This window comes from Nymphalis io, chromosome 11, assembly GCF_905147045.1.
Source record: "Nymphalis io chromosome 11, ilAglIoxx1.1, whole genome shotgun sequence".
NCBI classification, from domain to species: Eukaryota; Metazoa; Arthropoda; class Insecta; order Lepidoptera; family Nymphalidae; genus Nymphalis; species Nymphalis io.
This window is the reverse complement of record NC_065898.1, coordinates 7,739,952-7,765,847: the sequence shown is the minus strand read 5'-3', so window position 1 is coordinate 7,765,847 and position 25,896 is coordinate 7,739,952. Positions and strand designations below refer to the sequence as shown.

The following is a 25,896-nucleotide window of genomic DNA, read 5'->3' as shown; positions in this document are numbered from 1 at the left end:
GATTAGAAAATTAATTTTGTTAATAATATTCAATTAGTTAATTATAACTAAATAAAGAAATGTTTATTTCGTTCGCATGAAAGTTAAAAAGGAGTCCTTTTTTAATTTCTCATTGATAATACTAGTTACACTTTGTGTATTAAGTGTAGATACGTTTGGGTGGGGTCACCCACTCAACCGTTAAATATGAACTTGGTACTGTCGTATACGGGGAAATAAATCGATATATAACATGAGACAGAAAACAGCATATGCTTTTCAGTCTCTTAATTGTTTACTATCTCGTTCGTTACCCCATTAAAAAAATATATAAAAACTATAAAAAGAACTTGGTCGACAATTTAAGTTAAGCCTTTCTAAGCGCTCCTATGTATGTTTTGTGTATTATAAATATCTGCCTTCTCGTTTCACATAAGCCATTTTTTCAACGTAATGACTGGACTATTGAGTGATAGCATTGCTATGTGCTCGTTAAAGGGACGCTTTGTGAATACTGCTGAGATTCGTTGGCGGCGCATTGACGGTGAAAAACGTTTATTCTTCTTGAATTGATAAGTGTCTCCAGTGTCGTGAGTGAAGTTTAGCCACTTATAATTGTTTACAAAAAATAAATAGTCATTGTGACCTGGCTATTGTTCCAAATATTGTATTTAAAAATGCATCAAATTTGTTGATTCAAATATCATACTCAATACATACGTAATTAAATGCACAATCAATTATGACATTTAAAACTGCATAGCGTCAAAGAATGAACTAGAATATTATACAAAACTGGAAAAATTACTTTAGGCTTAGCTCTTAAGCTACCTAAGCTACTTTACTATGCTGAACTGGTAAACTAAATGCAACAAGTATAAATTTAAACACCTCATTCATTTTCATAAAAAAATATTCATTTTGTAAGTAAAAGCATGACGTTGAATTTAAATAAAGTCGAATTTACTAAATCAAATTATGTAACAGTACGTTGGAAAAGTATGATAACATAACGGTAAACAAATTCTATGGTTGTTGGACTTTACGTATGCTACATAACACACCTCCAACGTGACAGGAAACGTCAGTCCAAAATGCATATATAAAACGGGCCCAAGTATTGAGTAGCTTCCGTCAACAGGATCGTCAAATTAACAAGTTATAGTAAGAACAAACTCAATCGAATATTGAATAAACAAAGGAATCAGTGGATTGTGAAACAGCTCGTTGTGAATGTGCTAAGTACAGTTACTTAACTAGTTAAAGATACAAATTTGTGACATTTTACCATTTGAACCCAAACATTTAGTGCAAGCCTAGTGATTACATTCTCTTTGATAATGTACTTCAAAAGTACAATCATAAACAAATGTTAAGTTATATATTCTGGCGTAATATATTATTCTCTTTATATATAACGTTATGTAATATTATTGAATTGATTGCAGACTGAACTTTTTAATAGGTCGTATTTAAAATGTGAATATATGCTTATTTTTTTGTCAAATATGTAGGCGGACGTGCAAATGGGCCAACTGATGGTATAAGGTCACCACCGTCCATAGACATTGGCTCTGTAGAAATATTAACCTTTCCTTACATTGACAATGACTTGGGAACTAAGATTTTATGTCCTCCGTGTCTGTAGTTACACTGGTTAACTCACACTTTGTTTGGAGGTAGAATATCTGATGAGCCGAATGAATGAAGCCGGTAAGGCAACTGTACCAGAATTTTAAATATAACTTAACCAATTGCAATCGTGTTATAAATATAATTCAAGACAAGAAGGTAAACGAGGAGCAGCCTAAATCGATATTCAAAAACAAGAACTAATCTCTTAAATAGTTAAAGCTAATTTGAGCTAATTTAACAATAGACACGATTAAAATCTGCTCACATACGTCATTAGTAAATAAAAGGCTTCAACGAAGTTATCTTAACCTTTATTAGGATAGTAATGTTGCAATTCTTGACATCTATAACAGGAGTTACAAATGGGCAATCGCCCACGAATAAAAACGAATGACTGTAGTTTTGTCCTCGAATGTACGCCTACTGCGCGGCACATTGACTATTTAAAACACCTTTTGAGTATGTAAAATTCCACTTGAACCTTAATATTAGCGTTTTGAACTTTATATACTCTAGGTTTGAATCAATAGACAATCATTGTCCACTGCTGAACATAGGCCCCTCTCAAGGTGCGCCAAAGCTCCCTTAGGTTTGAATATGATCAACAATGTTTTTTCTATAAATCCTCATTAAGCTGTATATTTTAGTAATTAATTTTATTTGTTTTATAGATAATGTAGAGTTGTATTTTAAAGCTTAATACTAAAAATTTAAACTAATCTATGTTTTGATGTATTTATACATTTAGTTCGTACTCTTAGTATTATGATGACGTCACTAGTCAATACATTCGCTCCGTCGCTATACTTAGTATAAATTATCCAATTGTTTTCTCTCCAACAAACCGAAATAATGAATTAACAACGATTTTTTTTATAAAAAAAAAGGTAGGCGTACGGGTTAATGTACCATCTGATGGTAAATGGTCACTAACGCCCATAGGCGCGCTTTAAGAAATATTAACCATTCCTTACATCGTCAATGTGCCACAAGCCTTGGTAACTAAGATGTTATGTCCCTTGTGCTTGTAGTTATACTGGCTCACTCACCCTTCAAAAGTGAACACAACAATTGTTGTTTTGCGGAAGAATATTTGGGTGATGTTGAGGTTAGATGAGTGGGTGGGATATACCCAGACGGGTTAGCACAAAGCCCTACCACTAAGAAAAAAAAGATTATCTATATATAATAAAATATGTCATTAGTTTTGGAGACTGTGTAAATAAGTAGTAGGATTTGAAAGTCGAAAGTAGATGAATTTAATAAAATTTAGTAAAATATTTAACTTAATATTCATCTTAAGTTTTTAGTTTCAAAAGAAGTCTAAAATATCAAAATGCATAGCAAATAAAATTTAATAATCATATTAACAAAAAAAAAACATGAAATTAAACATCTCAACAGGTAATATTTTAATAGATTAATTGTGAGGTCACTACTGATTAGTGAAAGTATAAAAAACTAAATCTTATATTCACTACTTTTAAAGCCGCGGCACTTAACAAAGTTACGAGCATGTAGAGTTATGAGGTTATGAACTGAAAAAGTGTCAAATCTTTATCTTAGTGTTATGAAACAAACGAATGCAACACTTACAATTTATAAACATCTTGCCATACTTCCTCTTTGATAACACTGAAATGTACGTTATCAGGCGACTGCAATTAATTCACGCGACACTGAACATATCGTCCTCTGAATAAACTGAACGTCTCATTAAAAAAAAATATATGTATATAACACAGTTCCTCATAAGTTAACGCGGTAAAGGGTGCGTTGTAAAATATTGCCGTTATACGTGGTTAATGGACGCGAAACAATGTTTTCTCTCGTAAGTTTTCATTTACGTCGGCCGTAAGTGGCAACAAGTCGACAATGCATGGAGCGTAGATTAGATGTTCGGCAGATGTCGGCCGAAGGAGTCGTCGGTGCGAGCGCCGTGAGCGCTTCGCCCGCGCCTCCCCTTATCCTTATCAGCTTATCAGTCCTTATCAATTACTCATCGCGAAACCGATCGCGTTTCGGTCGAATGTAACTGCAAATACCAGTGATTAGTTCGAAATCGATCATGGTCGGCAGATTTTTTGTGTTCGCATTGTTTAACTTGTGCAGTTTCTTTATTATCGGATATGTAAGCGGTCAAGGTGAGAATTAGTTTTCCATATGTTGCATTTTGTTTTTTTTATGTTTTCCTTTAACATCAAATCCGTTAGATGCGTAATGGTACCAATCATGATGCTATTATATTTTATTCACTCATTCATTCATTCTTCAAATAATTTCTGGTAATCAAATAATTTTGAAATAACTTTTAACTTATTTGTTATTTATATACTAACATATTTCAACATATTATAATCAACATTATTAACGCATTATAAAGAATATTTGTATTTTGTATTAAGAAACTTAATTATCACGATGTGAAATTAAAGTCATTCATAATTTTTTTTATTAATATTATTATTTAAATAATCGACTCGTTTACGATTTGAGACTAAATAATTTATAATAGGAGATATATATATCGACTTTATTAATCTTTGAAGACTAGCTTTATATCTTAATTTCGTTCATAGGATCCATATTATCAGGATTTATTTCAAATTAAACTATGTTTATAGCGTACTATAATTTTATCTTTAAACTCGGTATTAAAAATTGAAACAAAACACGTGTTTAATTATTATGTGTAATTAAATTAAAATGAAAGCTAATGCAGTAACATCAATCGTCATAATTAAGTGAAGCTACTTCTTATCAGTCCATAAAGACGCGTCTCGCTTCAAAAGGAAAGATTTATTTGTGGCAACATGAAATAAATGTATACTAAAATAGCCAAACAGATGTCAGAACCCACCTGTTTAAGCATTAGCATTCTGAAATAGAAAATTTCTTGAATACGAATGACAGTTTTATTTACACGACAAGATAGGGATAAATGTGCTCATGTTAGTACTTATTTGTATCTGCTTAGATCTAAATTTACACGAACTTTGTAAATATATCAGCTACGTGAGTACTTTAAAATAATCCTTATAACGATTGATATATAGTATAAATTCGAATGGAACTTGGCTCTCGGTGAGGAAGATTATCGTACAAATCAAATATAGGGTATATTTGCAATTTCCCATGATTTACTTATCTCTTGATATAAAATGTTTGATATTAGGTGAAAATTACGCACTTACAAAATGTTACTATGAGAAAGTGCAAAATTAAGTTTAACACTATGGAAATATTTTTATGTAGGTACCACCAATTTATTGGTTGTTTTACTACCAAGTTACAAAGCACTACTTTATATTGCTATATTCTGGTTTGGTGAGTGAGCCAGTGTAATAGCAGGCACAAAGGATCATCTAAGATCTCAATCTCGTTGGTGATGCATAGTCGGTGTTTGAAGTGGTTTATACATTTGAAGTATGTGTCTATGGGATTTATTACTTTAAAGTTTTTTTTTCCAATAATTGTATCTTCTAACGTTTCATAATATGTTATTTTCAATTTCAATCGTGAAATTTTGATAATTTTACGGAAAAAGATTTACGTTAAGTCTATTTTAGAATTAACTGGAATTTACTACAAGAAGCAGGAAATTACGTTAACGGATTTCCGTCGAAACAATACTCAATTAATATTAGTAATTATTATGACTTGCATAAACGTAGAGTACAATTACCAACTTTTTGTTAATTGATAAATTTTGTTGAAAATTACACTTAAATGTCATTATTACTAAGTTTAGATCAAACTAAATAAGCACAGTATGTGGTGAATAAGAGTTTATATTAGCAATAATGGTAAGATTTGTTTATTCCTAAAAGCTTGATTTTAAACAGACGCGAATTCCTTTCTCGACCGAATTTCCTGTTTTTTCTCGTTACAGTAATGAAATTTACGTAATATGTAAGTGTTATATTCTGTGTAGTATTTCGGAATTAGGAAGTTGGCAGCGTTACACTTCTGTGCCTCTGAAACCAAATGCCGCTTTCGTTTATACGACTGATTCATTTCCAGTCGAGTCAGCAATCTGTCTCATCAGATTGCGAGATTGAGGAAACAGATAGTGCACCTATGCACAAACACTTTTGGATAAAATATCTCCCACAAAGTTATTTAGCTCTTGAGATTAGTGTCCTCGACGACGAAGCAAATTCGGTATAGATCATATTATTATGAAGAGCATTTACCCATATAAAATACTTTAGCACCTTTATATGATTTAGCAAAAAATAAGATAAATTTTGATCTCTCCTTGATTGAAGAGTAGACCATGGACAGATAGAACATGGATGTCTGGTTAATTCAGCGAAGTCCCAGTTTACTATTATTGGCAGTAAATATTTTGTTTCTTAAGAGTTAATGAAAAAAATATGTATCTATTTTACACATATGTTTTGTCTCTTAAATCTGATGTAATTCCACCCAGTAGGTTGACTGGAAGAGTTATCTGTAAAAAAAGATGTAAGAGTACAAGATTGTAGTAAAGAGAATAAATATACAAAAATATATTTTAAATATAAGTGTAGCCAGGTTCTGAATAAAACGATCAAGAATTGTTTAATTTAAATTATCGACTAATTTTAATCAAATTTTAAGTAAAACAATATATGCGAATAATGTTTTCATATAAAAAATGTATATAGTTATGTGTACGATAACTACTGAAGTCAGATATCGTATTAGTTTTTTTATATAGCATTAAATATCCAAGATGGCTCGAAATTATATATTCGTAATATCTTAACCAAATCCGAGCGAGCATCATTGAGTTTGAGACTGAATGTAATAAATTTTTATCATAATTTCCGTAGTCAACGACCTCATTCACCTAACAACATATATACAAATGTATCGCGTAATTCTCTACACTGTAATCCAGATGATGAGAGGGGATGATCAAGCGATGAATAGAAAGTGTTAATGAAACGTAATGTAAGTGTGGCGGTTAATAATTGCAGATGTGATGGTTTGATCGATAATAACATTCATTATTACACTATTGGTTTCAAACCACGTGCGATTTGTATCATGTTGTAAAGTATTAAATATCCGTATCAGTGGTTACGCCTATTTTAGATATTATTTTGAATTGTAAATAAACAATGGAAAATTTATTAATACCATATTGTCTTGTTGAAAAACGTAAAGTAACGAAAACGCGAATTAATAATGAATAATTTGATAAATATCAGTAATTATATCGTTTTCTTTTCAATAGTTTCCATTAATAAGACTAAACTTTTGTTAAGTTTTTAAACCACATATAATTGGCGGGCTTACACGGGTTAACACGGCATTTCTTTCAAATTTAAAAACACATGAAAAATCGATTTACGTTATTGTGCGTCATATGGTCGTATAGACATAACTGAAATATATGAGAAAAAAATAGTCAACGGGTATTAGTTAAACTGAAATAGTTTAGAATTACAAATTAATTACATTATATAATGGACCATTCCATCACATTCAAATAAGAAATCAATGGTGGTGTTGCAGGCTTGTAGACATATTCAGGTCACGCTGCAACAATCTATGTCACTCACAACAATAGTAATTATATCCATTATTGTAGTCATTGATAAGTGTTCAATTAGTATCACGTGGGCTGCTAATCCCTTGATCTTGATTCAGTAAACTCTATTGTTCTTTTTAAATTTAAAAACTACTTTTATTTTTGTAATTAAGAATGTAATAAAAAATTTAAAATATCAGAGAAGACCTAAAACAATATAAAACTCTATAAGCAAACAAATACAATAAAACTTTCCAACTACATTACGTATGACGACATTCCGCGACATAAAACCTTTAATAAGGTCTCTATAATAAACATCTATATAATGTTTATACAATTGAGGAATTTCGGCGACTTTCTCTCTTGATTAATAGCTCATTGTTTCCTACCGGCTATTCATTTGTCGTCATTACCATCTTACATTCATAAAGATACATAAATTTATTTTTTATCAGTGATTATTTAACTCCCTTAAGTGGTTTAGCGTAGCCATTACATATGACGTACAATTATTAGTCGGTACTAATTTACCTATTTTTATACTATGTAAGCAAGTTTAAACCATATTTTAAAATTAACAAAATGACGAGTTATTTGTTACAAATTTACAATATATTTAATACCTTGATCACCATACTTGTACTTTTATTTAGGCTGTATACATGTTTTGTATTTTTCTCTTTCTGGTGTACAATAAAAGTATAAAGTAAAATAATGCATGGCTGTGTTATGTAGATTGAATTTTGGATCTGTTTCTGCGCGCGTTATATTATAGTACACAAATGCGTGAGCAATCTTATAGTCTGATGAGACGGCCATCCGATTTGATCAGAGAGATTGAAGAAAAGGATCATCAGTTTTAGTATTAACGAGAAATATTTCAATCAACAAAATTCAATATTCGATATTGTTTTATAAATAAGTAATTAATAAGTTATTCAGGATGTGGTGTAATGTCTGTTTAAATAGATTTGAAGATACAATAACAATCCTGGGCCCCTAACGTTGAATGTTAGAAGCATTCAAGCAAATGCGAACAATCAGTTATTGTTCGCATTATTCGTTATTTTTATTATTCATAGATTTAAATCAAACGAATGTACGATGCGTGAAAACATAGAGTACATTTAATTTGAATGGTTATTGTTAAAAATTTAATTGGTCAAATTAGTCACAATTTAAATACTTTCGCATAAGGAATATTTTTTACCAAGAATATGATAATGAAATGTTAAACTTCAGCGTAATATATATAAAAAAAGATATATTGATAAGACTATGATAGATCTTTACTTTGAACGTTATATTCATTAAAAAGATATTGAATTATTAAAAAAACTCATATTCGTTTTTAGATATATAACTATTTACTTCATTTAGTTTAATCAAATAGTTGGAAAAAACATTTGACGGTATTATTTTTAAATAAACAAAAGTCAGAGTAACAACCTCCAAATATAGTGTCAGTCATACTACCTCATAGACTTAGTATTTATCATATTCATTTTTAATGTCTTATGTCTAAGTCTGTCTGTCTGTCTGTCTATCTTATGTCTAAGTTCCTTGTGATGTTTTTCTTTTTGTGTAATATGATTTTTTTTCTCAAGGATAAGGGCTTTTTAGTTTTAGTTTTTTGTTCTTATAATTTCATTTATTTATTTTCGTGTGCGCGCATTTGTTTATGTTTACCCAATAGTCAGGGGCCATCTGAAAATCAGTGCTGTGCATTAGCACAGCTTATACTGAGATGAACCCCTTGCTACCTACACTGTATTCTTTAAATTTAATTATTTTTCTTCTGTATAATCTATGTAATGTATGTGTGTAGCAAAATAAATGGTTTAAATGGTTTTAATCATCGGTTACTCCTCGATTTAGTCGCCCGCTGTTAGTCTATTGTTAAATAATTAAAGTTATATTTAGTTTTTCGAAGAGGTCACAGAAAAAATACTTAATTGTCTACTGACAGCAAGTTAATTGTCAATAACAATTTCATCAAGGAGTTAATCAAGACGGATAGCGCTCTTCAATGAGAGTGAGTTTAGGATGACAAACTAAAGTAACATAATTATTTTTTTATTGATTAAGTAATAAATATTATTATATTCATGTTTGTACTAAATAATCTATATTTATATTTTTAATAGTTAAAATTTATTCCACATATAGTTTTCAAATACTGACTGTACTGTGAGAAGGTTCGACAATAGCCAACTGACCCCTTAGGGTCAGTACTAAAACTTGACGTTTAACAACGCTAATCGACCCGTATAACGCTGGGCTATTGAGGTTCAAGAATATTTTGTTTACAGTTGAAGAGCAACTATTAAATAAGTTGGTATGTATCCAACATGAGGAATGTGGGCCGTGTCTGTCAGCTGCCGGCCATTGTCGTTGGTGTGCAGATCCATACTATAGTTCAACAGCTCCGCGATGTAATGATGATGAAAGGTATATTAAGGATTTTAATTTATTGCCTATTTGATAAATAAACTATAGTGTAGACTTTTAAAAAAGTAATGTGTATATTATATTTTTTTAACTTTCACAGATAAAAAAGAAATATTATTATTATAACGTCGGTGAAGTAATGAAAATTATGTTTACTATTTAGTTAAACAAACCTTACAAAACTTACACGTTTAAATTTGGAACTCTTTAAAACAATGGATAATTACAAATGCTTATAACGTACTATGTACTCACGTTACTGTAATGTTCCTGGGTCATTGGAATTGTGTCATTCCCACATTCTCCGCATGTCGTTCTTCCTCAACAATCAAGACATCCTATTGATTGATAGTGAAGCGTACATGACACGGGTAGTGAATACTTTTCAATTTGCCTAGTTTTTTTTTCAATCGTTCATCGAGTGTGTTAATATTATCATTGATCGACAATCAACATCGCTTTTGAAATACTAATGGAGGTTAGCATCCAACTGAGACACGTGTTTGATAGCTGGCATGTTCGTTTATTTGAACTTTTTTTTAATTCGAAGTTTATTAAATTCAAAAAGAAAAAAATAGAAAATAAACAATTTGAATAGCTATATACTAATTAATTTGGTTAAATTAAATTATTTGAAAATGTTGACAATGTAATGTAGTCGATCTAACGCATATAATTTAAATTCTTATTAGCTACGTATAAATATATTTTATTAAGTCATTATTATTAACAGTCTCGTAGCCACGGGATGCGGTCAGGGTATGATACAACGCCCTGTCAAACCAGTATGGGAAGTAGCTGAAAATCATTCTCTACAAGACATGCTGCCCGACAGCCATGAGGCAGTTGTGCAAATACAACCGCAAAAAATAAGGCTTTCATTAAAACCACGTACGTACCTTCCATACGTGCCTCCTATTAAAGGCATCTTTAAAGGCTTGTCATATTTTGTAATGTTTCGTAAACAGAAACAGCAAAGGCAACTTAAATATTTTGCATTAAACTGGGCTTTGGACCATTGACCAAACTATAGTAAAATACATGTCTATATATATAAAAGCGAAATAGCACACATCATGATATATCCTAAACTATCCGCCCAATTTACATGAAACTGTGATACAGTTACTCTTTCCTCGACGTAGACGCTAACTAAGAACGGATATTACGCAAATACTATTCAAAATACATTTTTCTTCTTATCTACCCGTGCAAAGCCGGGAGTATAGCTACTATAACTTGTAACTATAATGTTTCAAAATTTAATATCACGTTGCCTTCTGTATGAGAACTGCCTATATTTAGATAGAATCTATTCATATGTCGTCGCCCTCTCCTTTTAATAGATTCTTTCGAGTTGCATTTATAATATAATTAAATAATAACAAATTGAATTTAAAAGTATAAAATTCGTATAATATCTTGTAATAGCATATTTTTATTTCAGGTGAAACAAGGAAAATTCAGTTTTCATATAGACCTGCCAAAAATTACCCTTTAGATTTATATTACTTGATGGATCTCACTTGGTCAATGAAAGACGATAAAGAAACCTTAGTGTCTTTAAGAGACGATCTACCATCATTGTTGAAGAATTTAACAGATAACTTTAGGTAAATTACATAAGCTATTAAATACATTTGAACGTTATTCTATTCTATATAATTTTAATTTATTTTAACTAGAACAATTAATACCTTCGTTAATAACTTGTAATTTTCTGTTTAATTTTAAAGTCAAAACTATGGTCATTTGCATAAGTTACTTTATTTATTGTGTGTAGTGAAACTACTTAGGCAATTTTTTATGCAAAAAGGTTTATTTATCTCTCTTGAACTGTATTGCACGCGCTTAATTTTTTTATTTAGCTACCTCAATGTTCGAATTTTAATTGCATATTTTAAATTATAGAATAGGATTTGGTGCCTTCGCCGAAAAACCAATAATGCCATTTATAAGCGTCGACCCACGGCGACGTGCGAATCCTTGTACAGTGGAAGAAGAGGCGTGTGAGGCAACCTACAGCTATAAACATCATTTAACACTTACAAATCAGGTAAACTTTAAAGTAAATAGTAAAATCTCAAAAGAGACAACCTGGAATTATAATATAGCATTCTTATAAAATGAGGATTTCTCACAATAATTGTGCATGTTCGCATGAAATTTTAACATATGCTACATAACCATGCATTGAAACAAGGTCGTAGAATAAACTCCATGCCTTCTCCTCACGAAGAGAGCTTTTTTCCTAGCAGTGGGATATTTGCTGGCTGTTGTTTAGAAAAAAGTAGACAGATGAAACTTTTTTTTTTCTTTTTCATTGGAAATTATTATTACGTTTTCGGTTCACATGCAATAATGTTATTAAATGTTTTTTAGTAGATATTTACTTTTATTGAATTTGTAGGTAAATGAATTTATTGAAAAGGTAAACAGTAGTTCTGTGACGGCAAACTTAGACAACGCCGAGGCGCAGTTGGACGCTTTGGTGCAGGCAATAACTTGTGATAAGGAGATCGGTTGGTCTCCTCACAGCCGAAAAATAATTATACTGCTCTCAGATGGACTGTTTCATACAGCGGGTGACGGAAAGTTAGGTATGAATGAAACATAAGTGATATTTTATTCGTTTAATTTGAGGTAGCTAAAATATTTTTTCTCATTCTCGTTCAATATTTATATTTGCAGATAGATCTTAAAATCATAATTAACAAATTCTTTTGTTATAATTTTTAAGTGGTTAGAGCACAGGGATCTTAGTCGAAGGTCAAAACCAGGAAAGTTTTTCACCAGGTTATCTTGTGTTTATAATTCATCTCACAACCAAAATCATATCAATCAAAAATATTGTAGTAAACCAGCATGAAATTCTGCAATTTGTGTGTGGAAAAAACTCTAAATAAAAGAGATAAATCTTTGTTCAGCTGTGGACCATTTACGGGCTTTTACTTTCATTGTTTTAATTTTTATTTAGGTGGCGCTTCATTGAAAAGTGATGAACAATGCCATTTAGATAAAAATGGTTATTATTCCGAAGCCGCCGTATACGACTATCCGTCCATAGCACAAATATACCGCCTGCTAGATAAGTACAAGGTAAATATCAATGTTTGTATAAACAGATTAAGCCGCATGTGTTACGCAAATCTGTTTTCCGTAGATATCAGAAAAGTAAAGTATTGCTGCTCTGTTTACTCATGTAATTGAATACACTAGCAGATTATGTTGTCTATTTTTATATAACAACTCTTTTGTTATTTTGAAAATAAAAAGGTATAAAACTTATAATTAATGAAAAATCTAAGTAAAACATTGATTTTTTATTTTAATCTCAATCATAATTACTAAATTAATATAACTCGATTTTAATTTCGAATGAGTCAACAGTCCAACCGTACATCAGTCACCTAGTGGTTCGAAAGTAGCAGGTTCGATCCTAATAATAAAAAATAAACATATGCTAGTAACTCCTTACAAATAGGCATTGCTGATATTTTTTTTAAACAGAAACCTTAATAAAGGTACTTGGGAACATTTTTAAGAACCAAATAATAATATATTTTAATAATCATACGACTGTACTTATAGGTGAATGTTATTTTCGCGGTTACGGAAAATGTGAAGGACCATTACGACAGCCTACACCAACTATTGAGTGACTACACTTATGTAGCCAAACTGGAGAGCGACAGTTCGAACATTCTCAAGCTAGTCAAGATGGGTTATGAAGATATCGTGAGCGTCGTTAATTTTGAGGATGACTCCAGTTCTGGCCCTATAAAGGTTAAATATTTCACCGATTGCGGAGTGAAAGGGGGCTCATTGATAGAAGCGAAGCGCTGCACCGGCGTTGGATATGGCATGACGCTTAATTACGAGGCCCATGTCAGTTTGGAATCTTGTCCGGAATACAAAATGGTAATGGACTTTTTAGCTAACAACATTCTTAACGGGTGTTTAATGAATCATTTCTGTGCATACATATGTTGTCTGTTTTATTTAAGTAAGTAAATAAAAAAATAATATTATTTGTTTTTAATGTTAGATAGATTTCCAAAAAGTTTATAAGTAATAAACACTTTGGAAATCAATTTATATAATCAACCAAAAACTATTTACACAGTTGTATATCTATCAATAAATATATATTCACAATAAAAATACTAAATAAATACCAAAAAATGTTTATAAAATATTATCATATTTAATTGATGTAGAAAAAAAGTTCAATTTGACAAAAATATTGTCATATATTTTTTTGCAAACCATACTTTTCAAGTGCTAGTTGGTATTTCCTTGACGTATCTATTCTTATTCGTATCGAATGACGTAACATTTTTATATAAGTTTACAATTTTCTCATTAAATAAATTTCGTGTTTTTCAGTCTCACCAAACAATCAAGATATCGGAAAGCCAGCTGGGTCAGGACTCTTTGACCCTGGACGTTGAGATTCAGTGTGGATGTAAATGTGAGAGCGATGAGCTGAAGGATTTGGTCCTTACGTGTCCCCGGAATTCTCATCTTGTCTGTGGCGTTTGTGAATGCAATAAAGGATGGTGAGAAGCAAGAGATTTTTTTATTTATTTTACAGGAATGCCCGCTCATAGTCCTAACGACTCCACTGCAAAAGTCCTAAAATCTTTCTTACACCATCAACCTTTGTGTCGGTCATATCATTTAAATTAATAATCTTTTAAATTGGAATATAAATCTTTTGCAGATCTTACAATTTATATTATTATAAGTAACTATCACATACTTTTGATTAAGTCGATTATGTTAGTCAAAACAGGGATGGTCCAGACGATAAAATAGGTAAATCGTAATCAAAGATTGCAAGTTCGAAGCTGGGCACGCAATTCTTTATATAATTTATGTTTAGCACTGGAATGAAGGAAAACAGTGTAATTTTTTTGGAACATCGTGGTGCATTAATATCCGAACCTTAATAATAGGGGAAGAAGACCTTGCCAGCAGTGCAGCACACTTGCTGTTGCTGTATATATAATAAAGTCGACGTTATTTTCAGGTCAGGTCCGTACTGCAACTGCACCATAGAGGACGAGAACGCGTCGGCCGAGCTGCAGGCGCAGTGCCGCGAGCCCAACGCCACGCGCGCACTCGCGTGCTCCGGCGCCGGCGACTGTCTGTGCGGCCGCTGCCAATGCGACCGCGGATACAACGGACGCTACTGCCAGTGCAAGGAATGCGAGATCAGTAGGTAAGACGTGACGATCTAATTATAGAGTATTAATTATGAAATTTGACTTTTGCCTCCGTTACAGCGAAATAAGTGTTTAACAAAAACAATGAACATATCTCCGCTTTACTTTTGGCTTTTTATGCCCAACTGTTTGACAAAAAATATATAGAACTGTATCCGATCTGGTTTAAAATTTCCCCATGTTACAAAATAAAAAAATAACAAACAGTATTCTATAAAAAATCATTTTTAAAAATTATTATAAGACTGCAAAAATAGCTTATGCATATTTTACTTTATTTTACTGCTTTAATTGTTACAGAGAAAATGGTGTTCAATGTGGTGGTATAGAGCGAGGTGTGTGTGTGTGCGGCCAGTGCGAGTGTGTGGAGGGCTGGAGCGGCGAAGCGTGCGAATGCACTGACAAAACCGACACGTGCGTCGCCCCGGCCTCTAACGAAATCTGTTCAGGACACGGCGATTGTGTTTGCGGTAAGCTTTTAGCTACTGATTACCAAAAGTACCTTATATAAATAGCAAATGTACTGTTAATAAATCTTTACAACATTAATATATATATATATTGTAAGACATATTATTAATTGTAAGACAATAGAGGATTCATTATCATCATCATCAGCCAATCTCAATCTACTGCTGGACATAGACCTCTCAAAGTGCGCAAAAACTCCCGATTCTCCGCCTTCCGCATCAAGTTATGTGTTGATTAATAAATTATAGATAGAAGGATCTTTATAAAAAAAGATGGAATTTTAATTAATACAATAGTAACTATATTATATTTTTGTTATTGATAATTATATGCAAATCGATTTGCAATTTTTAATACATTGTACAATCGATCTAATACAAAACTGGCGTAATCCTCAATCTACATTGTAAAAAAATAATAATATTATAATGAATTATTATTTATTTATAACTATAACTGTTTATATTATATATTTTCAGGTCGATGTGAATGTTACAGGGCTGACGAAGGAGGCACGGTTTATTCTGGACTGTTCTGTGAAACCTGTGCAACTTGTGAAAATCCACTATGTGCTAATGCAGAACCATGTGTTCTGTGTCATTTGGATAGCAACTGCACTGATATTTGCACAATTGGGACTGTCAATTACACGGTCAGCGAAAGGCTCGACGAAGGTTCGTTTATAAAAATTGCAAATCAAATCTAAAATGATATTTTTCTTAATATTCCATTGTTTGCAAGTAAGTTTACATCCCAACATTTGATATAAGTCTCTAAAAGTTTTAAATCATGTTGAATTAATTATTAATTATCTTCGCTTCAACATTAATTTCGATGATGTCATGCCCAATTTCGGCCTCTGGGACCATTTTCAAGAGAGACTAGTCAATTGTACGGAACATAGTATAATGCACAATAGGTTGCACAACAGGTGCCCTCACTTTTTCCTCACTTTCATATCCCGACAGGAAAAATCCGTAAATTCGACATGACCGGAAAGATTTTACACATAGGGCCACCATGACTTCTCTGGTGTTACATTAGTATTTCTTCGGGTCGCTATTGAGAATTTCTCCCAAAAACTCAGTAATATGTTAATGGTCCGAGGCGTGGTTTAAATGCAGGACCTCGAGATCTACGGTCTTATAGCTGATCTCTAAGACAACGAGATAGTTGGATAGATATGTGTACATTTTCAAAAAAAATAATTATAAAAAAAACGTTCATAAGACAATATAATATAATCTAATTTATCATAGTAATAGAGTTAAGCGACATCCTCTCTTAACTAGTAATTTCTACTGTTTAAGTTAAGAAACTGTAATCATTTAACAAAATGTAGGTTAATTGATAGTTTAGTTTGCAGTGACATTAAGTTTAAGAGCATGTTTAAGCGAAACATCTTTCCTAAAGAGGTTAACTTGGAGGCATTGCGGTGACGGAAATATAACAACAAGTAATTTTCATATTGCGTCTAAATGACTCGTAAAGCTATATTACAGCAATATGCGTGGTGGCGCAATTTATAGCTATAGGTGTGTTGTACATAACATGTTATGTCTTATTCATATGAGCCCAGTATTACGAAATGAAAAAAAGGTCATGCAACTTTGTACACGTGGCAGAAATGAATCCTTATTAAGTGGTTTGTTCAAACGTTAAATTAAAAAAACCTGCACCTTGCAAGCCTGTACTAGCGAAGCGAAATTCCTGTATCACACGTTGAAATCTGTGAAGGTCTGTCAAGACTTCGTAAGCGTGTGGATAACCATACAAATGCAGGCGAGGCGACTGGTTATAAGAGAGAACGCTATAATTATGACTCTTTCATTTCGAATATACACTGGCGTGTGTTAACTTTCAAGTAAATAGTGAATTATTTAATTATTAATCTATGATTCGTGAAATCGTATAGTATTAATGTGTTATTGTTCGCAAGTGTATGAAGATACTAAAAGATTTTTTAAAACTTTTCGTACTGACACCTACGAAAATGGTAATTGTCGTCGTATTGGATTGGTGGATTGACATTCACTATAAATGAACATTTACTATAATGAAAACATTATAAATCTTTAACCTAGCGCTGTATCCTAAAATCATTATAAATGCTAAAATGAGTTTATGTGTTTGTTTGTTTACGTCTAAACTACTAAACCGATCTTCATACAATTTGACAACGACATTTCATATAACATAGGGACATAATACGCGGGTGAAGCCGCGGGCGGCAACTAGTTTTATAACTATATTACTTCTCAGAATTAATTGAATAATAATATTATTATTATACGAATATACTTGATAAACTAACAAACTACGTAATGGAAATATATTTATAATGATTCGTTTTTTTTAAACAAGAACGGGACTCATTTTATCATATTTGTATCAATTTAATAAAAATATTTATAAGTAGAAACAAGAACTCCAAATTTGAACGTAATTTTTTCTTGTTATTCAGTAACAACAAACGGCGACGACACATCGTGCATACTGCGACGTGAGGAAGGCGGTCTCGAATGTGACTACAGATACACGTACAGGGCCGCTATTAAATCTACGATAGCGATGGAGATCGTTATCAGGGCTAAATTTTGTTCCCAGCCAACAAGCGCTAAGATCATGACGACGTCGCTGATAATAATGGCGTGTGTTGTGGCCGCCGGTGTTATTTTCATATTTTTCATCAAATGCGCTCAAGTGGTATCTGATCGACGAGCGTATGCCAAGTTTCTGCAAGAGGCACAAGAAAGCAGGAAGAACATGCAAGAGTTGAACCCGCTGTACAAATCTCCAATATCAGAATTCAAATTACCAGAGTCATATCCGAGAGATCGGCATGATTTATAGTATAAGATTACATATATTTTTAATTATTTATAAATGTTGGGTTGTTTATATTACGTGCATAAATTGTATCAATAATTATTACATACTAGTATAAGAGTACAAAGCTGGTTCTAATAATTTTATAATACGCTTTTATTAATGAAGTAGAAAGTTTCATCGTTAATATATTTTGTAAAATACTGTATGAATACTGTGGCATTATGTACTTAATATATAACTTAAATGTATTTATTTTATTAAGTTTTATATGAATTCTAATTTAATTAAAGTTGATATTGTTAGATAAAATTATTATTGGAACATTCGCAAACTGACCAACAAAAGTAACTCGGTTGTGGCTTTGGCGCACATATGTTTTTTTTTAAATTGTTGTGTGTTGTATATTTGAGTACAAATCGGACTAGTGTATTTTTTAACAATGAACCACTTAACCTATAAATACAATTAATATATCTTTTAAGTTTATACGTAAGAAGGATTTTATATCATCTTATAAACAAAAACTTTCCATAAGTATACTACATACGCATTACCCCAATGAAAGAATCATAAAAATCGATCATGCTCAAATCATGATCAGCTTCTAGAATTAAGGGTACTACAACAGACCTTTTTTTAAGTCGGTTAATAAACATTTTAATAATGTTTATAGTAATGCATAGGTACGCTTAATAAGCGAATTAAAAATGATAACAGCATTACTTAATTTTTAATTAATATAATCATTACTAGTCTCGTAGCGAAGTATTTTATGAAAATGACCTTAATGGACTTAATTTATGTCAGTTTTGTAGTAAATCAGTTATTATCGTGGGTTTCTTGAATGTTATTACAGTAAGTTCCTATCATTAAGTTTAATGAATTTTATTACTCTTTGATTGTTCGTAATAAATAAAAATCATGACATTTTAGTTTCCATATTTATTTCTCATCGTATTAAATCAATTTCCCGTATATTTTTTTTACCTTCCACAAAAATGAGTACCAAGTAAAACAATACGAGCCATGGGCGCCGGCAGGATTATTTTCAAGGAGGTGTATCTGCATATTGATATTAAGCTATTAGTTATTACTAATACAATATAATATTAATGCAAAATAGTTCATGTAGTAGTACCTACAGATTTCACAGGAAAATGATAGTGTATACTCAATAAATAAAAAAGCCTTGAACAAATTTCGACAAAAACAAAGACGCCTTAAGTCACTTTCTTAAATAATAAAAAAAAACTTAATACACTGTCTGTGTATTTTCTTTTATGACAGCAATTTGTGCAAGTGCACCCCCTTGCACCCGCTTCGCGGCGTGCATGATACTAGGTATCGCAAGTACACTTACATCGATGCTTAATAACTATAATTGGCTTCATATAAGTCATGGATTTTAATTGTGTACAACTTTGAAAATGCGGAAGAACACTTGCTATTTGAAACTCATACAAAATATTATTAAAAACATCTTTTAAAATTAACTTACATAAAGACAATTCATATCCGATACAATACAATCTCTATGTTATAATTATATCACATTATTTAGTGATCTATCATTCCTTCGATCAATTCATGTTCTTATACGGAAGACCTCATGCCTAATAAAGGAAAAAAAAACGTTAAACCTATATTTACAAACAATACCTATAGATATGTATATTTTGTAATTGAGCAATTTTGATTATTAACCTCTGTGACATAAAATACAACTGAATGAGGTGTCATTATTATAATACCTACTACAGATAATAATTGAACAATGTAATTACACCAATTCTATTTCATTTTAATTAAAAATGATTACGTTGTGAAGTAAGGTAAACTCATTGCAGAGAACAATCGAAAAATGACAAAAAGTGATAGGCGACAATGACATTAATTAATTTATAACATTCAACATTAATAACATACAAAGACAAAAAAATTATAGAGTAGAACCGCAGATAGCCGTTTTTGACTATACACGTTTAAAACCCTTTCATGATGCTGTATATTTAATTTTGGTAACAATATCGAATGAATACATGAGGCTAGTTAATTTGTTTTATAACAGTATTATTATAAATTGTTTTTAGAAACTAACGGCCTTATAAAAGTTGCCTTAGCGGCTGTGAAGTTGTACATTGATTAATCTTTTTCTGACATTTTTTATTTGACATTCAAAACAAGAAGTCACAGTAGTATTTAACTAATCACTTGCTAAATAACGTTTATAAGAAAGGCTTCAAATAATTTAATATCAAATAAGAACATTAAAATCCAATTATATTTATTACAGAGATAATCTTTACCTACTTAATAACAGCCAAATATTGTTTAATTCCTTATGTAAATATAATAAAACATATAATGGTTCCAAATGTTGTCGCAGATTTTATTGAAGTTAATATATTTTTTTGTATTTCTAGGGAAGTGTTGCCAAATATAAAAAATGTATATACGTTGTTCCTGAACGTGCAAATGCGCACTCAAACATACCAGACCACAACATTACAAGGCATTACCTCGGTGGTAGTATACTAAGTTGATATATTAAGGAACTGCGTTTTTTCTCCGATACTATATTATAATCAAATAATACAACATGAATAAATCTTAATATTTTTTTTTTTCAAATTATTATATAACTAAAAATCACAATATGACTAACACGGTACCCCTTTTACAAACAAAATTATATCTTTAATTATGTTACTAAACTTAAAATATTAATTTGTGAGAAATTAAAATATTCCATGTTTACTTTAAAATTACCCTTTGAAGTTATAAAAACGTTAATTATAAAATCATAAGCTTTATTTGTTACACTTTGTTACACTTATATAGGCATCTACTATTATTCAGTAAGGCATTTAAAAGGCAACTAGAAATGGTCCTCGAGTTTGCATATATTTTAAAGTATGTAAAATCCATTTTACGCTTACTGTTAAGTACAAAAAAGTTGCTTACCAAGTTAAGTACAAAATTCAAATTGTCCCCTAATATATTTTCATGATGATAGTTAGTTAAATAACTATAATATGTTTATGATAATATTTAAAAAATAATTTCAAAACATTACAATAAAACGTATAAAGATTCAAATGAAATAGCCAACATTTGCTTAAATGTTTTATAGTATATACGTAAAGTCGCGGTCACACTTGCCGATCGTGTCTCGCTGGCGGGGAGGCAAGCGACATCGGGCGAGACTCGCATTTGCTTGGTGTGGCGAGTATGTGTTTGGTCTCACGCGTGTGCTCTGGCATAGGGATGGGTGCGGGCACCGCGTCTGGTACTAAGCCGCGAATCAGTTCTGATATACACGGCCATGGCACGATCCTGAAACCATTTAATTATGATTTATTACACGCTTATAACTAACAAGCTGTAACACGTAGTGGTTATATACTCTGTAACAGTTATTGTTCTGCTACCGTGATTCATAGCGTGATTTTATAGTATAGTAGATGATATAACTTTCTCAATAAATAGGCTATTTAATACATAAATTCGGAATTTCTTTAAGTTTAGCAATATGTTTTTTTTATTAAAGGCGCTCTAAGCGCCACAAGCCAGCCGGTTATTAGACTGAGTTTCGTTGTAGCGAACTCGTAAAATAATTCAACAATCAACAAATCAACAAAAATCTCGATTATTTTATTACATTATAGTTATTTATTTTGTTATTGAAGTCCTTCTGACCGAATTCTATATCTACTACAGTGGTCTATCTTATGAAAGATTAGCTAACTGGGCAGGCCCACGGCTTTATTACGTGCCTTCCGAGGTACTGGAGTATACAATCTCCAACTTCCAGACACCGGGCTAATTCTGAGAATATTCTACAGGAAAACCCAATAACATTTTTTATGAATCCTTATAGCTGGCCTTATATCTAACCACTATACCAACGAGACAATATTATAAAGTCTACAAAAACAGAGTTGAAGCAATTTAACCTGTGTTTATAGAAATACAATCACATCGAGAACATTTAAATAGGGGTTCTTTAACTCTGCACTAAACAATGGCTCTGAATCCCACGCAATGTTTATAGAAATTAAAAATTGCATTTACTTAAGAAATATTTATGTATGCGTTGAATTTTCTCAGATTGAATAACAAAAACACTGTTTTGTAAGTAAATACATAACTAGAACTCAGACTTTGTATGACAAATATACTCAACACTAGTCGTATTTTTATATTATTCCGCTTTGCAGTTTTGTTTTTGTTCAAAATTATACCGATTTTATCAATCAATAAATGTAAATTTAAGATTGGAACATTAATATTTTATACGAACACAAACCTTCTCATAAATAAAAAATATATTGAATAAAAAAAATCTAAATATACAATGAATTAATCGTGCGCATTTAAACATGCGAGCCTTCCTTTATTACATAATAAATTTGAATTAGCATGTTTTTATAAGCTTAGTACGAATCATAAATTATTCAAATATCAGGATATATATGCAATTTCATGATGAGTTTATTCTAAATATATAGTGCAGTTTGCCAAATAGTTTGACATTTGTGTTCATTACTTCAGTCCAAAGTATCGTAGCATAAAATTTCTATAGATATGTATAGTCCACAATATTACTTTATTTTATTTTTACAATATTATATTTTTATTTTTACAATATTGTAGATTGTAGACTATATATATTATAATACATATTTTTTTTTAATGTATTATAATAACTTATGGACTAGTATTTCTGAGTTTAGCATATTTAACTATATAAATTCTAGCTTTACAATATTAGGCATATCAGCATATTTTTTTATTCGAATAAACTTATAAAAACTCTTTTGAATCGTCATGCTGAGGTATTGAATTAAATGAAAATCTATAACTGATTCCGATGTAGATTATACCGAGAAGAACCGGCAAGAAACACAGTATACTATTGATTTAGTTACTCTATTCCACCGTTTTAATTGAGGAGTGATGGCAATGAAATACAAGTATAATGTTAATGCGTTAGTATAGTGACAGCCTGTGAATGTCCCACTGCTGGGCTAAAGGCCTCCTTTCCCCATTTGAGGAGAAGGTTTGGAGCTTATTCCACCACGCTGCTCCAATGCGGGTTGGTGAAATACACATGTGGCAGAATTTCAGTGAAATTAGACACATGCAGGTTTCCTCACGATATTTTCCTTCACCGTCAAGCAGGAAATGAATTATAAACACAAATTAAGCACATAAAAAGTGGGGCTTGCCAGGGTTTGAACCCACGATCATCGGTTAAGATTCACGTGTTCTTACCACTGGGCCATCTCGGCTCTGTTAGTATAGTATATCGACGAAATGAAATGTTAATTAATAGACAACAGTTAAGACTTTCGAAAAAGATAATTAAACAAAAACAATGTTGACTTTCGAATGTTAGGAATGAGCCGCGACTTTAGGCTAAGTAAAATTATTATACATTTAAAATAGTCATATAGACAATAAAATATTCACCATTTAAAAAAATAACATTTTGAAATAAAATAATATTATATGCATTACGTTTTCGTTCGTTTCGTGTCAATATGAAGTTATCGCTTATGAACTAAATTCAAGCGGAAACTTAATATATTTTTTTCTTTAACTTTAACAAAGCAAATGTAAAAGAGCACGCAAAATCTTGTCTCAACAAAGCAACGGATCCTTGACTCATTGTTGCTAATTGCTGTTTTAGGTCAAGTATCAAGACCTCATATAAAAATGTTTATTGAATAACAAAACACTATGATAATTAGCAAAGCATTCAGCTTCTACCTATATTTTTATTTTTATAAGACAACCGGATTTATTTCCAGACACATTAATCATATTTCATCATATTGAAATGTAGTCCCTCATCCATTATCCTTAACTTGACCATTAATATCTGACTTCAACAAGTAATAAAAAAATTCTATTAAACCATTATAATTTGACAGTGGTATTAAAAAACAATATACAGGACAACCCAAATTAAAAAAAATTATAATAACGACTTGCGTTTAGCGAGTTATAAGCTATTACTATACCATTATATTTCCTATTTCTCAATCTTATTTTTTTTTTTCAAGAATCCTAAAATATACAAGGCAGTTATTTTTTTCAAATATCTCTGGTTTTATTTTTTTATTTTTACCTTCGCTACCGTCCACGACAATATCGGATTAAAATGTATATAAATAATAATTTGTTTCAATCGCGTTTTATTTTTATATTATTCTATTTATTTAATTGTGCTTTGTATTTCCTTATAGTAGACAAAATTGGAAGCAATTATATTAGTTATGTATACTTGCACGTTTAAGATGTTATATTATAAGAAATATTATAAGAAAATTATACGACAATTTTATTCTTCTTTATAACAGTTTCATTTTTATATTTATATATTAAAACAATAATAAATTACTCATTTATAAATTGAATAAAATTATGAAGGTAATTTCCGGGCTTTTTTCTTTATAAATTACTAGGATTAACGCATCATATTTTGTTACTATATGTGTCCATATTATAATATGATTAATTATTCCGTTACATGTTTTACTTACAATATTTATTGAGAAATGCTCGATTATTTTTTTTAAATTTTTTGTATAATAATATTTTTTAAACTTACCATTTAAAAGGCAGCAGTAGTCGAAAGTATGCAGGTATAACCGCTAGAGGTTCGTTGGTGCGGATCGCTAGTATCACTCGGTCAGCTACATCGTTCGAACTCAGTGTTGGCACAAATCTATTGTTAGAAGACAAACATGATAATTGAGAAACGATGAAAGCAACTGTGACATGTTGTTATTAGACAGAATAAGGATCAATTATTAAAAAAAAACCAGTACAATATCCCTGAAATAAAAATACATAAACTTATTTTTTTAATTATTTCTATTATTACTGCTATATTGTAACAAATTTCTTTAAGCATACGGTCTAACTTAATTTTGATATAAAAAAGTTTATTAAAGTGTAAAATAGGTCTTCATTTGTTACGAAAATCAATTATTTATTTAAAAACAATAAAAATCTGTTATTTATTGTACGAAATAAATAATAATGACATGTATAATGTTGGTATATTGCTTGTTATATAATAATGATGTATAAATACGTTCAAAGGTTGTATAAATATTTTGTTATTACATTATATACATAATTTTTGTATATACATGGTATTTTTTATGTCTTAGAGTAGTTTGTATTTTTTTACAATTATAAAATATACATATATCATTGAGAAGATCACTATCGTAGACATGTAACAAAAACTAGAATCCTATTTCATTATTACTAATATACTTTGAATAACTTGTACAAGCAAACGTAACCGTACCTATTTGTAGGTAGGTTTTTGTTTCATTGCAACGCAAACTTACCTTGAGTTGACCTCTTCAAACATTCCGGTCGCACGAATGAAATAAGGGCATATGAGTGACGTGTGCACGCCTTTGACTCCTTTGACTTCTAATTCTAATCTCAGCGCCTCATCAAAACCGCAAGCAGCTGACTTCGAAGAGCAGTAGTCTACAAGTTTCGCCACTCCGACCTGTCCAGCCATTGACGCAATGGTAACAATATGACCATCATTGTGTTCCATCATTGCTGGCAGGAACGCTTTAACAGTCTGAAAGGGACAGAAAAATAAATAGATACAATATGTTACTTTTTGTTGCAACAATTACATTTGATATTAAAAAAAAACGAACAAGTTGTTTTCTAAAGTTATAGAGAGAGTGCATTCTTTGCGAAATCATATTATTTTCTTTAAGCATA

The 25,896-nt window shown here is 31.0% G+C and overlaps 2 protein-coding genes across 2 annotated transcripts in view; one reads left to right on the top strand and one right to left on the bottom strand.

Annotated features, from left to right (window-relative positions):
- Positions 1 to 3,502: 3,502 nt before the first annotated feature.
- Positions 3,503 to 18,974, top strand: LOC126771917 (integrin beta-nu). The gene is made up of 13 exons (XM_050492087.1): positions 3,503 to 3,758; positions 9,454 to 9,592; positions 10,326 to 10,483; positions 11,040 to 11,205; positions 11,504 to 11,648; positions 12,003 to 12,192; positions 12,570 to 12,691; positions 13,184 to 13,513; positions 13,982 to 14,154; positions 14,628 to 14,819; positions 15,124 to 15,293; positions 15,774 to 15,968; positions 17,759 to 18,974. Exons 1-13 carry the CDS (start codon positions 3,683 to 3,685, stop codon positions 18,145 to 18,147), a joined length of 2,445 nt encoding a protein of 814 aa, XP_050348044.1. The 5' UTR covers positions 3,503 to 3,682; the 3' UTR covers positions 18,148 to 18,974.
- Positions 18,975 to 19,053: 79 nt separating this feature from the next.
- Positions 19,054 to 25,896, bottom strand: part of LOC126771952 (estradiol 17-beta-dehydrogenase 11-like) — a 43,023-nt gene continuing 36,180 nt past the window's right edge. The window contains exons 5-7 of the mRNA XM_050492141.1: positions 25,500 to 25,747; positions 24,746 to 24,862; positions 19,054 to 21,462 (exon numbers count right to left, since the gene is read on the bottom strand). Of these exons, the coding sequence (XP_050348098.1) occupies positions 21,279 to 21,462; positions 24,746 to 24,862; positions 25,500 to 25,747 (549 nt within the window). The 3' untranslated portion in view covers positions 19,054 to 21,278. The remainder of the gene's footprint in view (positions 21,463 to 24,745; positions 24,863 to 25,499; positions 25,748 to 25,896) is intronic.

Excerpts from the sequence above, each read along its gene's own strand:
- LOC126771917 (XM_050492087.1), top strand. The coding sequence starts at position 3,683 with ATGGTCGGCAGATTTTTTGTGTTCGCATTGTTTAACTTGTGCAGTTTC. Across the intron at positions 11,206-11,503 it reads AATTTAACAGATAACTTTAG|AATAGGATTTGGTGCCTTCG; the intron begins GTAAATTACATA and ends TTTAAATTATAG. Across the intron at positions 13,514-13,981 it reads CTTGTCCGGAATACAAAATG|TCTCACCAAACAATCAAGAT; the intron begins GTAATGGACTTT and ends CGTGTTTTTCAG.